Source organism: Carassius auratus, chromosome 20 (assembly GCF_003368295.1).
Source record: "Carassius auratus strain Wakin chromosome 20, ASM336829v1, whole genome shotgun sequence".
Lineage (NCBI taxonomy): Eukaryota > Metazoa > Chordata > Actinopteri > Cypriniformes > Cyprinidae > Carassius > Carassius auratus.
In genome coordinates, this window is record NC_039262.1 from 20,852,880 (window position 1) to 20,867,572 (window position 14,693).

At 36.8% G+C, this 14,693-nt stretch overlaps 1 protein-coding gene across 1 annotated transcript; it reads left to right on the forward strand.

The window, feature by feature from the left end:
• Nucleotides 1-8,396: 8,396 nt before the first annotated feature.
• On the forward strand, nucleotides 8,397-14,065 carry LOC113037858 (potassium channel subfamily K member 13-like). Its single transcript, XM_026195201.1, has 2 exons — nucleotides 8,397-9,059; nucleotides 12,902-14,065. The coding sequence occupies exons 1-2, from the start codon at nucleotides 8,720-8,722 to the stop codon at nucleotides 13,795-13,797; spliced, it is 1,236 nt and encodes a 411-aa protein (XP_026050986.1). The 5' UTR covers nucleotides 8,397-8,719; the 3' UTR covers nucleotides 13,798-14,065.
• Nucleotides 14,066-14,693: the final 628 nt, after the last annotated feature.

Here is a 14,693-nt window from a genome sequence, read left to right on the forward strand (position 1 = left end):
GCATCTGTCAAGCTGTGAATCTGCTAGCCTCTGGCTCCTTCATTACGCCCTGAGCAGCATCTGTTCTCTCCTGCTGTTGGTATGTTGGACTGCGTGAAAGAGCAGCTGTTGAACGGCCCAGAGGAAAAGTGCTGGACTAATTACCTGCTTCCCAACCCAAGTGCCTGTTTCACCCGCTCTCACATCGTCAGCCCACCTCTGGACCACAGCTGACCTCACACAGCACCAGCAGCGATTGAGATGTGCTGGTGTGAGATAATGATGTGCACTGCAGCTCCTGTGACTCGAACGCTCTGTTCCTGTTTCTTTGTTCTCCTGTCAATTAGTGACAGACTTTCTTAGCAAGTTCACTTAATGATCTTGGGCGTCAGAGAGAGTGAGACTTCCCAGAAGATTTAAAAGCGGTCTAGAATTTGAAAAAGCTATTTAAATGTAGACTTTAAATGCAATTAATGTGAAATACTTTAGTTTCATTCACAGACATAACTAACCGGAGTGGGGCTCATTTTTATTCCAAGAGTTTAATAACATCCTTTTTTAACTTGTACGTTTTAACAAGAATATAATCATAAATAACGACAGTAAACTTCTTAAGCAAACATTCTGCAATCAAACTCATGAATAGGCACAGCAAAAAAAAATGCATCAAATGCACAAATGAAAAAAGAATAGCAGACATTATTTGGAATTGTGACTGATTCTGTTTACTATCGTCCTCTTGCATTATCAACTCACTATTTTCCTGTTCATCACTGTAAAGCTGCTTTCACACAAGCTGTTTTGTATAAAGCGCTTAAAGGTGACTTGACTGTTTATCATGATAGACAACGATTGCAGAGCAGGGTCCGAAATTAATTGTGTTATGGCAAAAATGCCACCAGGATGAACAAAAATGTGCCACAAATTCTAGACAAATGGGCAAAAATTGTTCCTGCTCAATAAAGTAGGCTATTCCTGTCACGATTAAAATGCAATGTGAAAATGAATTAAAAGTGTCAGTTCACGACTGACACATTGAGATCTGCACGTTGCAGTTGCATCACTTTTCATGCATTATTTTTGTACTGTTGAGCATTATAATCAATCACAAACAAATCTTGTTGGCCAATTAGAGGTGTTTGCATTAGTCAGCACTAAAAATGCTGGAGAAATGACTGTCTGTCAGATAATGACTCTCATCATTCCCCAGCATAGTCATGTTTCAAATTAGAAAACTGGGTACTGGTCGAAAATTCTACACACTGGCTCAAATCTGAGTGGCCCACTGGGATCTCCCAGAATCTCCCGATAACAGATACGGGTTTAAACTCCTATGACAGCACGTTCATCAATAAACATTTAATACTTAACTCTGGTAATAGTAATTTTATAATAAATAAAATTATAATAAGTAATAAGTAAAATAATAATTTAATAGTTAATACTGTTAAAAAAGTATATATATACATATATATAGCCTAAATGCACTGTAAGTTGCTTTAAATAAAAGCGTCTGCTAAATGCATGTGTAAATATAAGTTCATATTATTTTGATTTTGCCAGAATCTTCAGGCAAGAAGAAAGTAAAATCATGATACACATCACATTTTGTTTTCATTATTTATTTATTTTTTGTATTTGAAAGATATTTTAAGAAATGCCTTTTTTGTGGTTTGTTGTTGGTTTGTAATTCATGATAATTGTATATTCCGGTGTGTTGTTAGAGTGACGTGGGATGGTCAGAAGGGTTTTGTTAGCTGTTGCTCCTAACCATCCACGTGACAGTGTAATCAGTGTTGCCCAGAGCAATGCTGAGAGGTTGCCAGAGGTTCGGCCCCTCACGGGGGAATCCCCTGTTATACTGTGGGACACTTGTGTGTGTGTGTCTGTGTGTGTGGGCATGTTTTTGTGACATATCAGGACACAACTCTGTATAATGACATGGGTATGACACAGGTATTGCAAGGAGAGGGTGACTTATGAGGACATAACCCATGTCCCCATTTTTCAAAACGCTTATAAATCATACAGAGTGAGTTTTTTTGAGAAAGTAAAAATGCACAAAGTTTCCTGTGAGGGCTAGGTGTAGGGTTGGTGAAGGGCCGTAGAATAAACAGTTTGTACAGTATAAAAACCATTACGCCTATGGGATGTTTCACAAAAACAAACGTGTGTGTGTGTGTGTGTGTGTGTGTGTGTGTGTACATCTGTGTCTAAACAAACAGAAATATATTTTTAAAAATGTTTTAGTGTTTGTGTTTGTCAATAATGAAAGTCAGTGAGGTTTTATTTTGAGAAATGTTTTAGTGTTTTGTTTTGTATTTATTTTTTTGTTTGATTTTAGTTTTATCTTTTGTTTTGTTGGTAAATATTTCACTGTTTTGTTTGGTAAATTCAATGATTTTGTTATAGAATTGTATTTCATGTTTTTATTTTTTTTAATTAGGGGTTTCGTTACGTTTCGTTTGTTTGTTTTATATTTGGTACGAAGATATGTTTCAATACTGTTTGGACCCCACTGACTTAAATTATATATAAATACTCTGAAGACCTTAGCAACCACATGGTAAGCCCTAGCAACCACCCACTGCACCCTACAGAGGAATCAGCTGGGGTAATTGCATAATATTATTATAATTGAATTAATAAAAAGAATCAGCGTCGGCCCTTTATCCTGACAACATGTCCCTTAAAAATACTTGTGTTTCGAATCAGTTGTTCCCCAAAGGCTCCTGGTTCTCATGTCTGTGTTTTACTAATGGAGAGAAAACAGATTGTGGCTGGTGTGAATCATCTGCTATCGTAATGAGAGAGCCATCACAATTTTGCACACCATCTGATCCCCCCTCATGTCTGCTGCTGGCTCTGCTGTGAGCACATCCTCCTTCTGTCTTTTGGGTGTGATGCTACAGGATTTCTCATATTGAGCCTCAGTACAATATCAGTAAGCACTGGCACCGCCTCTGTTTATTTTTAAATCCTATTTTCTGCTCCAACAACAAGATACCAGCATCGGTTCAGCTACTGCAATACTTCTTTAATTTAGATCTTATGAAAGACTTTTTGATTCACATTACATTCTCCCTCTTGCAATTTCTTCAGGATTAAATAAGCACTTAGCATTAAATTTGCTCCAAATGGCACTCTGAGGTGACCCTTTAGCTTTCAGGATTGTGTGTCTGCAGTGCTGTTTGTGTCATCATGACCTTGGCTTGGAGGCTTTAATGGCAAAGATTGCCGCTGAAAGACAGACTGCAGTGAGGGAATCTGAGCAGTGACTAATGACCCTGTTTGGCTTTAAGAACTCCTGTTGGACTCCAGGCCTGTAATCACAGTGCTCTGATATTTGATCTCGTCAGAGAAAAGATGGAAGGTCAGCCTTTCACTGCAATTGCAACGATTTCTCTTGCTTGTAAGACTATTTCATTGAAGTTTTGCTGTATATAAATGCACTGCTGGTTAAATGACCTGGGCATTAAAAAGCCCCATATATTCTGCTGTTATGAGTTTGTAAACATTAATGGCGTAGGGTTGTCATGATATGAGATCTTTCACTACACGATTATAGTGATCTCAACAATTCATGATAACGATATATCGAGATATCTATAAAAATCTTGAAAAAGTAAAATAAGTAAATCAAATTAATCTTTATTTGAAGAGTTTATTTGCTAAAACAGATAACTCAGTTTTTTTATTAAAAAATAATAATGTAAACATTTTTATTTTGTAAGGGGCTGTTCACATATTGCGCCTAAAACGTGTGGAAAACGCTAGGCGCGTCGCTTTTTTCCTTCTTTCCAAAGCACTCGGGCAGAAGCACTCCTGGGGCGTCTGCCTTTGCTAAGCAACCATGACCTGCTCTCTCCATGAAGACGCGGAAATTTCAGCGAAGGATAAATGGATTTGCAGCACTAAAAATCGCTCGCAGTAGCGCTGCTACTAAATCTATTTCAAAATGGAAATCCATATACAGCTATGAACAGCTGTTCCTTCATCTTAACTGAGTTTTCAACGTTGTTACGGGAAAGGATGAAGCTAATTGGTTAGTCCTTGTCACATGACCCGCGGTGCGCTTGCGGCATTCTGAAAAGTTTAAATGTTTTTAACTCGATGCGGTGCGGACGTGCCTGGAAAAAATGGACGCGTCTCACTGCGTGCGCGTCGCAACCGCACCACTTCCATTATGAGCGCACATACCGCGCGCCTACATTGGAAATAACGAACTTGCGCGCGCAAAAGACGCGATATGTGAACCGCCCCTTAGTTAGCTGTTTTTTGTTAAATTTTAACCTAGTCAAAATAACCCAACTGCAATTTGATTGACATTAATTGGAATGCACAATGAAAAAGACGTGGTTTCTGAGAAAAACTGTTATCTTTTTTTTGCAAATTAACTCTTCATTTATTTATTTTTCAACCAATGAATCACACCATTGCATACAAAAGGAGCTAAACAGAAGAGACTTAAATGCTAACTGTTTTTAGTTTAGAACAATGTCAAAGAAAACATATTTTTACTCTAAACTTGTTATAAATATGATCAAGTGTTTAAAAGAATTTCCTTCAGTGAACTGATTTTTATTTTATAGTATTCTATACAGTGATAAAGGCTATGTCGATTAGCATTTCAATCAGTGAGTTTCAAAATGCAACAACATTGTACAGCATCTGTTTGTAAAAACCCTACATTTAAATTCCTGAAGAAAATGCATAACCTTTCACAGGTAAGAATGTGTTGGTTTGTGTTTTTAATATGTAGTGCATTTTATTGGTTTATCACATCTATGGATCTATGAGTCTACTTGTGGACTTTCTGTGTGAGGGCGCCCTCTGGTGTCATGTATGAATGAAACAAATCACAAATGAGAGTTTAACGCTGCATAACTGCACTGGTGCTGGATTATTATGTGTCAAATTATTGTATGTGTACTATTCATATTCAAAAATCATTAATACCGGTATACCATGACAACCTAATGACAAGCATTATAAAATATATCTAAAATCTTTATAATATCTAGGCAGTTATTGAATTATTTTTTATTTTTCTCAGTACAAAAAGGGCAGATTACATTCAGCAATGATGCATTTAATCAATTAAATGTGACAGTAAACATGTACATTGTTTGAAAAAAGATCAATTTAAAATAAATACTATTTTTTATTTTATGAAAATAATCTTTAAAAAAGTATCCGAGTTTCCTCAAAACTATAAATCAGCACTGATAAAACTTGAGCAAAAAATGATATATGATATATATGATATAATGATATACAGTAACTATAGTTTCAGAGTCTTTGTCTGTGATTGGTTGGCATGTAGACAGCATACGGAGGGGCTTTGAGAGCTTTGAAGAAATACGGTAACTATAAAACACCCGTAAAGCCATGGCAACACGATATCATCCCTGCAGACCCCTCCATATCTCATTCTTCAACTAAAACAGACATTTGTGACGGGCTGAACTGCACAATATACAAATCTGTTTTCTAAATTAATTCTTCAGCGGTGTGGGTGCAAACACGTATTTAATGTAGACTTAATTTAATCTATCATTTGGCAAAATACTGCATAGTGTGATTGGACGCACAACCTCTTGTCAACAGCAAAACACGTGGGACATAAAGGAGAAAAAGACAATTCATTCAAATTTCTAGTTTACATTACACGTCATAAATATACTGAAACATTTCAACATTAGCAGAATTCAGTTCATCATTCCAGTGAGGTTGTTTTCTCGTTTACATTTATTTTGATCCAAAGTCTGTTGACTCGCTCTTGAATGACCCCAATGTCCCAGTGGAGCTTTGAAGGGAATGGACTGATGTTCCTCTCGCTGCTGATAAAAGGTGCTTGAACTGTGTGCACATAAACCTATTTAATAATTTTCACCTTAATTCAAAAACCATTCGTCATTTACAGTAACAAAGACAGCAAATCCTAGTGTGGGACTAATGATTAGAAAACGCTTTGCGTGAAAGAATCACATTTCAGCAGAAGAGAAGGGACGTTTTCAGCATCTTCATCAACTGTTTGCAAATCTAAACTATCCTTCCTCCTGTGTCTCTGTGCTGGATCGGTGCTGGGGTTTTCTCCCCCTCCTCTTCCACACAGTTGGTTTGATGTCAGTCCTACCAAAACCATCCATCGGCCTCCTGGGAGTTTGGAGGTCTTCCTGACATCAGAGGGAATTGTTCTAGAACTGCTGCGCAAAGAACAAAGCAGTACAACCTTCAAATGTTAATCACAAACACATCTAAACTTGGAATTTCCAGGAAGAACGGGATGTGTTGCATTGACCTCTATGAAATCACAGTACAACAGCAGTCACTAAGATCACTCTAAAGAGCTCTACAACTCTATTGAAGCCAAAATTACATTTCCTTTCCTTCTTGCCTAAAGCAGGTACACTAAAAAAGGAAACCTAAAAGAAAACTTTTTATTATTTTACATGGAGCATTGCTCTCTAAAACTAGACTCCCAAATTTCATGAAGAATAAATGAGTGGAAAGTGAAAAATGTGTTGCATGCAAAAGTCAAAAAGACAAAAGATATATGTATATAATTAAAAGACAATTATAATGTTAAATAAAATAAAATTAAATATATTTGAAAAACTTATTTGATCTAGTCTAGAAACATTTCCAATTTTCATTTAGCTTAACTTGAAGTACCAAAATAACAAAAACACAATAAACTAAAATGAATAAAAATACATATCCATAAAAAAACTAACAAAAAATAAAATAAAAACACAACAAAATTACTAAAATGAAATATTAGTACTGTTGTGTTTGATGTCCTGTATGATGAAATTATATTCAGAAAAAATAAATAATAAAATAAAATAATTGTAAGCATGAACGGTGAACGATGAGTTATTCGTCAAGTAAAAGCAATCACTAAACTTGCCTCAGTAAGGTCCACTTAGTAGCATCTAAACATTAACTTTCCCTCTGGTTTAAGCAATGTGATATCGTTGATTTACATGAATATGAATTTTTTTCAGGTTCTTGCTGTGCTTGGGCTGAAAGCACCACAACAGGCTTAGCTTCCTCTCATTATTTCTTACCACATTCTCACATTTAACACAGTTTATGCTGTTTTGCCAGTTCTTGTTACCATGGACACCTTTTTTTCTTGGGACAAGACAGTTGTGAATTCTAGCATTATAACGATGGCAACGCCATGCATTAGAGACTTTTATATTAAAATACCATGGTGTTACTGTTTGACACGATCATGATGACAATATAAGAGATGGCTGTCAACTCATTATGGAGGGAATCAACTGTCCAAGGTCCTGAAACCTTTCTAAGGACAAGGCCGTTTTTAGGCTCTAAAAATAACGTAATGCATCAGACTTCACAGCTCTGCTCAATGTCTAAACTAATCAATCGGACAGTTTAGGAGGGAATCTATAAATACATGGTGTCTGTCTGTCTTAAATGCACAATGGATTTTCGTCTCCCTGTCCAAACTGTGACATTTACAGAAGTTGCCTCTGGACGTCCCAGAGTAAATGCTGAAAATTTCCCAACCAGATCCAAAAGGTCATACACTATTGATCGCAATGATGCATTCCCATCACACAATCTGATCTAATAATGCAAGCATGCTTAATGTTACATGACTATCTACAAGACTTGTGCATGTGTCAGTGAGGGGACCCACATTCTTTTGCGTGCATTTAAGTTATATATAAAAAAAAAAACACAATTTCAAAATAACTCGAAGACACCTCTTCTATGATATAACGTTGTCGATTTATTTATTAAAAAGTCATTTTTAAAAAGTCAAGAAACTTTTCGTAGAGATAAAAGTAAAAAATGTAAAATGGTCTAACTTTCTAATAATTGCGCCAAAAGACAACAAATATTGAAATTTGTCAGTAAAGATGTTCATAATGTTACAAAAGATTTCTATTTCAAATAAATGCTTTTTAAATTTCTATTTATCAAAGCATACTGAAAACTGTATCATGGTTTCCACAAATTAAGCAGCACAAGTGTTTTTAACTGATGATAATACAAAATGTTTCTGCAGCAAATCAGCATATAAGAATGATTTCTGTAGGATCATGTGACACTGAAGACTGGAGTAATGATGCTGAAAATTCAGCTTTGCATCACAGGAATAAATTACACTTTAAAATTCATTCAAATAGAAAACAGTTATTTTAGATTTTATTAACATTGCACAATATTATAATACTGTATTTCCGATCATATAAAAGCATTCTTGGTGAGCATTTATTTTAAAAAATTGGGAAATAATGACTGTGATATAATGATGTCATTTTTAACTGATGGTTACACCACTTGACATTTTAACAACAAATAAATCAACATTTGTCATGTTTGCAATTAACTTTAATACATGCATGCATTCTTAACAACTTGTTACACGCGTTTTGAACTAAAGATTTCTCTTATGTGTCATCTCTCGCACATCTTCAGCTAGACACCGAGTCGTATGTGTGCAGCTGTAAGAGCTGTGATCTGATCTGATCTGACGCACTGAGCTCAATCTGCTCCACGCGCGCTTCTGGAGAGGTTGGGGTCACACAATCCACCGCTGCGCTCCAGACCAAAAACATCATGATCCGCCACAAACGGGACACCTGGAGCACAACACGGCTTCTGAGACTGAGATCTGTGACATATTAATGAATGATCCATGATGAACTGGGATGTGGTGGTTCATGTGTGTCTCTAATATTCCTGTCAAACAACAATGGCTTGTCGGGCTGGATGCTGCTGCTCCAGCATCGCTTCTCTAAATGAAGATAACGCCAGATTTCTCATGCTGGCTCTTCTGATCATCATCTACCTGTTGTGTGGCGCGGCGGTGTTTTCGGCGCTCGAGCATCCGAAGGAGAAGCTCGCCAAGGAGCGATGGGCTCAGAGGATCGAGCAGTTCACCCACAAGCACAACCTGAGTCCGGACGAGCTGAAGAACTTCCTGAGGAACTACGAGGAGGCCAATGTGGCGGGGATCCGCGTGGACGCCACCAGACCCAGGTGGGATTTCGCGGGAGCTTTTTATTTCGTCGGAACTGTGGTTTCAACTATCGGTGAGTTGAATAACCTTCTAAATCGAACTGCAGCGGTCTTCTATTTAGGTCAAATAGGCAACATTTCAGAAGCTTTTAAATCTACAGGCTTTTACAGTATTCAGTCAGCGGAAGTAAAGTAAAGTAACGCGCAACAGGTAGTTTTACCTCGCATTCATAACGATATAATTTACTTTCAGTGGCACTAATGTGAGCTAGCTACCGATATCAACAATTTTAATTAACTCTTTAATTGATTTTAAATAAATTTTTGAGACATGGGGGAAAACGTTACGTAGGTTAAATTTTATTTGTACATAATCTGTCTCTGATATGATCTGTGCAGACGAATTCATTTCCTTTTCTTTATATATATATATATAAAATCCATTATCTAAACAGCTTCAAAATATATTTTTTGTCATCGACATTTGTATTTGTAAAATCAGGCTATACCTATATAAAATATCTAAATCAGATTCCATTTCTGCGTTTCATCTGTAAGTTAAACATCGCATGAGTTTTATAACTGTGTCTAATAATCTTAATCTTTATTTCGTAATTATGATTATATCAATTTAACCGCAAATTTCTCTCATTTTCAGTAGGTCCTGTAAAACACAATAAATTAATAAACTACTGTATCTGGGTTACGTGCATAATACTGTCATTTGTCTCAAAACAGGTCCCAAAGATTTTCTGTCAGACTGTCTTGACAGCTCAATAGATGGAGCTGAAAATCCATCACGTGTCTTCTTTGTTTAGCCACAGAAGTGCATGCTATTGTAAACATTCACCTGAAACATTATTGTTGAATATGATGGTGTGTAGGCACATATTGAGAGAGAGAGAGAGAGAGAGAGAGAGAGAGAACACGTTTGTGAGAATGCAGGAGATTAAACCTAAACATTAGTGAAAACCTTTTAAAATATTAAAGAGGTAAATCTAAAATAATTCCATTTCCATCAATTAAACAACATCAACTATTTATTCATGTATTCATTCATTCAGCACTAATGCAAACTCACAGATGACATTTTCTGCTTGCTCTTTTGTGAAGTGAAACCCTTTTAATATGAACCCATGATAATTAGTATCTCCATAAACCAAGTTTTATTCATTCTCAGCATGTGTCAGATTTGTGTTTGCAAAAGAGCTAATGAGAATACTGAATGCATTAGATCTTATTTCCATGCAGTCTGTCATCTGGCAGTTCGTGCGTGAAAATTAGATGCTTTCACGGAAACATGCAGAGCAGGGGGAGCATATTTAGCCTTATTAATATTTACTCTGTTACCCTCTCCTGCTATACTTATAGATTCAAGAAGACAGACAGTTCATGCAATCAATATGAACAGACAGTTATCAGTGATGTGATTTCTCTTAGTGTTTTGTCTCAAATGGGTCAGTTTATCTCATGCACCTAATTTTAGAGGCAAAAGATCTTCAGAAATGTGACAGTGAATTGTATGCTTTCAGAATTTACCTTCAGTGAAATCTTAACCAAAATAAAATGAGCATGTGAAATTGGTAAAATTGATAATACCAGAAAAAGCCACGGTAGGGCTGCCGTCACCATTGACAACCTGCTTCTAGTGGTTTGTGAAGAAGGGAAAGTGGGGTTGTCTGAATGCAGGAGGTGATTGGAGCCCAGGGTTCACGTGGGATTTGGAGCGCATGCTGCTGGTTAAAGGACAATTAGAGCTCAGTTTCTAATTAGTCCTAACCCAGCTTGCTGTAGCAGTACGACATGCCACGACAGCTGCATGTGCTGATCCTAAAGGTCTGCAGCGCTTGATGTTTATTATGTGTAGAGGCAACACATATGATCTACATCAAACATGACCTTCTGACATCTGTAGATTATATCAGACAATCAACTTATATGGAATTACTCTGGCAAAACACACTGTTGCTAATTATTATTATTATTTTTTCCCTCAAATCAGATTTTTGAGACTGATTGGAAGTTAGGGGGGTGCCAGATCTGATTATTTCTAAACACATTTTTTTTTTAGGTTCAACATGTGAGATTTTAGCAATGATGTTTTGCATTAATTATGTTTTATTCACAGTAAAATCTAATAAGTTGGGCTTACTTAAAAAAATCATGCCACATGATGAATGTTTAGGTCTGTGTGTGACTTCAGCATATTACCACTCACTATTTAAGGATTATATAAAGAGCATATCAAGGTATTTATGACAAATAAAATCTCAAAAAGGTCATTATTAAACACATACAAAAAAATGCTTTAATTAAAAAATAGGTCATTTTATAAAAACCTATTTATTACTTTTCTTTGAAATCAAATAACTCTGATTTCATGACGCATTTCTCCATTAATAGAGAGGAAATTAAATGAAGTTTCAAGTGCGCAACCAAAGGGAACGCTAATCACTATAATGGTGAGCTAAAAAAAACAACAAAAAAAAAAAACGGCAATTAGCAACATATTAGTGCACTGCTGCCTCTCACTGGTTTATTAATGTCATTGGTTCCTTTGTGGCTACTTGAATATTTTAAGTGTCACTCAAAACGGTAAGTAAATTGTTTTATTTGCCTTGAAGTATAAGTAAGTATAACAACTAAGTAAAGATAAGTAATTAAATCTAAGTAAGGGAAAATATTGGATTTTACAGTGTTGAGAACATTTTCCAAATCTGAACACATTTGCCAGAGATAAAAGCATAAAAAAGAAAGGGTGGAATATGAAATGTCTTAATGTCATCCTGGTGTAATAACACTAAAAAAACAAACATTAAATCAGATCTAAGCGTTCAGACTGAGAAGCATTAACAGAAATTAGTTTTAAAAAAATCTGTTATGATTGGTTTTGATCAAGCTCGTGGATTTCAGTTTTTTTTTGTTGTTGTTGTTGTTGTTGTTGTTGTTGTTCTTTTTGTACAAAAAAAGAAAGAAAGAAAAAAACAGATTTGAGTCAAATATAAGCAAAAAAAAAGAATTCTGATTTTGACAGATTAAGGAAGGTAGGTTGATAACATTTTAGTGAAAAACACAAAATATAGTAGATTCTAAAATATATATATATATATATATATATATATATATATATATATATATAAAATAACAAAAAAAGTGAAAGTGTAAAATTATCAAAAATATCAAATCTATATAATGAAATGATATTAAATATAAAAATTATATCTAATATTTTGAGTAACTATAAAGAAAATCTGATTTTGCCTGAACAAGGTAGGCAGGCTGGGTTATGTCCTCATAAGTCCCCCTCTCCTTGTAACACCTGTGTCATACCCATGTCATTATACAGAGTTGTGTCCTGATATGACACAAAAACAAGAGCACACACACACACACACACACACACACATGCTGTCAAACAATTAGTCATGATTATATGCACACAAACTAAAGTTTTTGTTCACATAACATATGTATGTGTACTGTTTATATTTATGTATATATAAATACACAAACATGCATGTGTATACATACATATATATATATATATATATATATATATATATAAAATGTTGTTTATATATAAAATATATTTATTTATAATATAAATTATGTTATTATAATTATAGAAATGAACATTAAAATATTTTTTAAATATATAATACTTGTGTGTATTTATATATACTTAATAAATATACACAGAACACACACATATATTATGTAAACAAACCTTTATTTTGTATGCGATTAATCGCGATTAATCGTTTGACAGAACTATATATATGTAATGACACTTAAATATATTATGACAGTAAAGAATGTGTTCTTGCAGCCTGTATTGTATATTTTTGCTGTAGAATGTGTAAAACATCTTCCCATTATAAAGCACACCCTGATTGTGTTTCTCTGTGTGCCACAGGTTTTGGGATGACGACACCCGTCACTATTGCTGGGAAGATATTCTTGATCTTTTACGGTCTCATTGGCTGTGCTGCCACAATTTTGTTCTTTAACCTCTTCCTGGAACGAGTCATCACAGTGATCGCATTCGTTTTGAAGTCCTGCCACGAGTGCAGAGAACGGCGAAAAGCCGGCCCGCCTCAGAGCTGCCAGCGTCCCTCCACCGTCAGCAGAGAGCGGCGCACGGACAGCTTGGCCGGATGGAAACCCTCCGTGTACTGCGTCATGCTCATCTTAGGAGTCGCCGCCATCGTGGTCTCCTGCTGCGCCTCTGCTATGTACTCGGCAGCCGAGGGTTGGGACTACCTGGACGCCCTCTATTTCTGTTTCGTGGCTTTCAGCACCATTGGTTTTGGGGATATGGTGAGCAACCAGCGGGAGATGTACAAAGCTCAAGCGGCCTACAGGGTGGGCAACTTCCTTTTCATCCTCACAGGGGTGTGCTGCATCTACTCGCTGTTCAACGTCATCTCCATCGTGATCAAGCAAGTTCTCAACTGGCTCTTGCGGAGGCTGGAGACACCCTGTCGCTGCCCGGGTCGAGGGAACCGCCATCCGCGGAGGAACGTGGTCGTCCCCGGCCACATGAGGACCAGACGGGACAACTCCATCGAGACTGACGGAGTCAATGACAGCGAGGCGGATGGACGGCGGATGTCTGGAGAGATGATCTCCATGAAGGACTTTCTGGCCGCTAATAAAGTTAATCTGGCCATCATGCAGAAGCAGCTGTCAGAGATGGCCAACGGTTATCCTCGCCCGTTAGGGAGCAGCTCACGTCACAATGAGTTCTCCGGAGGGGTCGGAGCGCTGGGAATCATGAACAACCGACTGGCAGAGACAAGTGTAGACTGATGAATCCAGCGTTTAGAAATGTGAAACAACCAGACGTCCTCCGCAGAAAAGTGTTATCACAACAAAGACAAGCAAATACCATAACTCTCATCCTTTGGGTCTCATTCACTAATAGAGCTTGGGCGTCGTGATGTCATTACTTGGCATGCCCACCACGTTGACAGCGTCCTTTACTGCTACTCGGGCTACTGCGCAGTGTTTAGACATACTCCCTCTCATCCGTGTGTCTTAATTTGATTAATTAAAAATCTATTTCAACCATGGTAAACCGTTGCTGTATTGTGGGGTGTAATAGCGCAACATATAATCGCCATGGGGAAAACAAAATGAGAATGGATTAACTTTACACCGCTTTCCTGCTTGGAGGCGCGTTGGAGACCATAACATCTGAAAAATAATTTATATAGCTTAAGTCAACATTGAAAATGAGGGAAAATTCTTGGGACTCATCCAAAATACGGGAAATTTCAACATTCATCTTTTTGTTGCTATCCCTCTGCTGACATAAAAAATTCTAAGTACAAAACTGCTGCATTAACTAACGTGAAGCGATTTGTGAAGCTAGGTCTAACGTGACTTTAGTTACAGATTGGCGTGAAATCGTGCTCTCACAACAACCACGCTATCTTAAAAAGCCCAACATTACGCTAAGGTTGCTTTCAAGTAAGCAAAACGATGCTTTGAAAACATCTGTTTCGCTGGAAGGACAAGGAGTAGCAACAGGACAACAACACAGAGACTTGACAGGTCTGATGGAGGGGCTAACGCGATATTTTACAGGAAAATACCAATCCATTTGTGAACTGTACATGAGTATTCAATGACTTGTAGCTTCGGAACTATTCTGAAGTGTAGGCGCTCACAAAACAAACAAGGTAGCCGAAGATATCTGTAAT

Coding starts and splice junctions, on each gene's coding strand:
- LOC113037858 (XM_026195201.1), top strand. CDS start 8,720: ATGGCTTGTCGGGCTGGATGCTGCTGCTCCAGCATCGCTTCTCTAAAT. Junction 9,060..12,901: donor AACTGTGGTTTCAACTATCG/GTGAGTTGAATA, acceptor TGTGTGCCACAG/GTTTTGGGATGACGACACCC.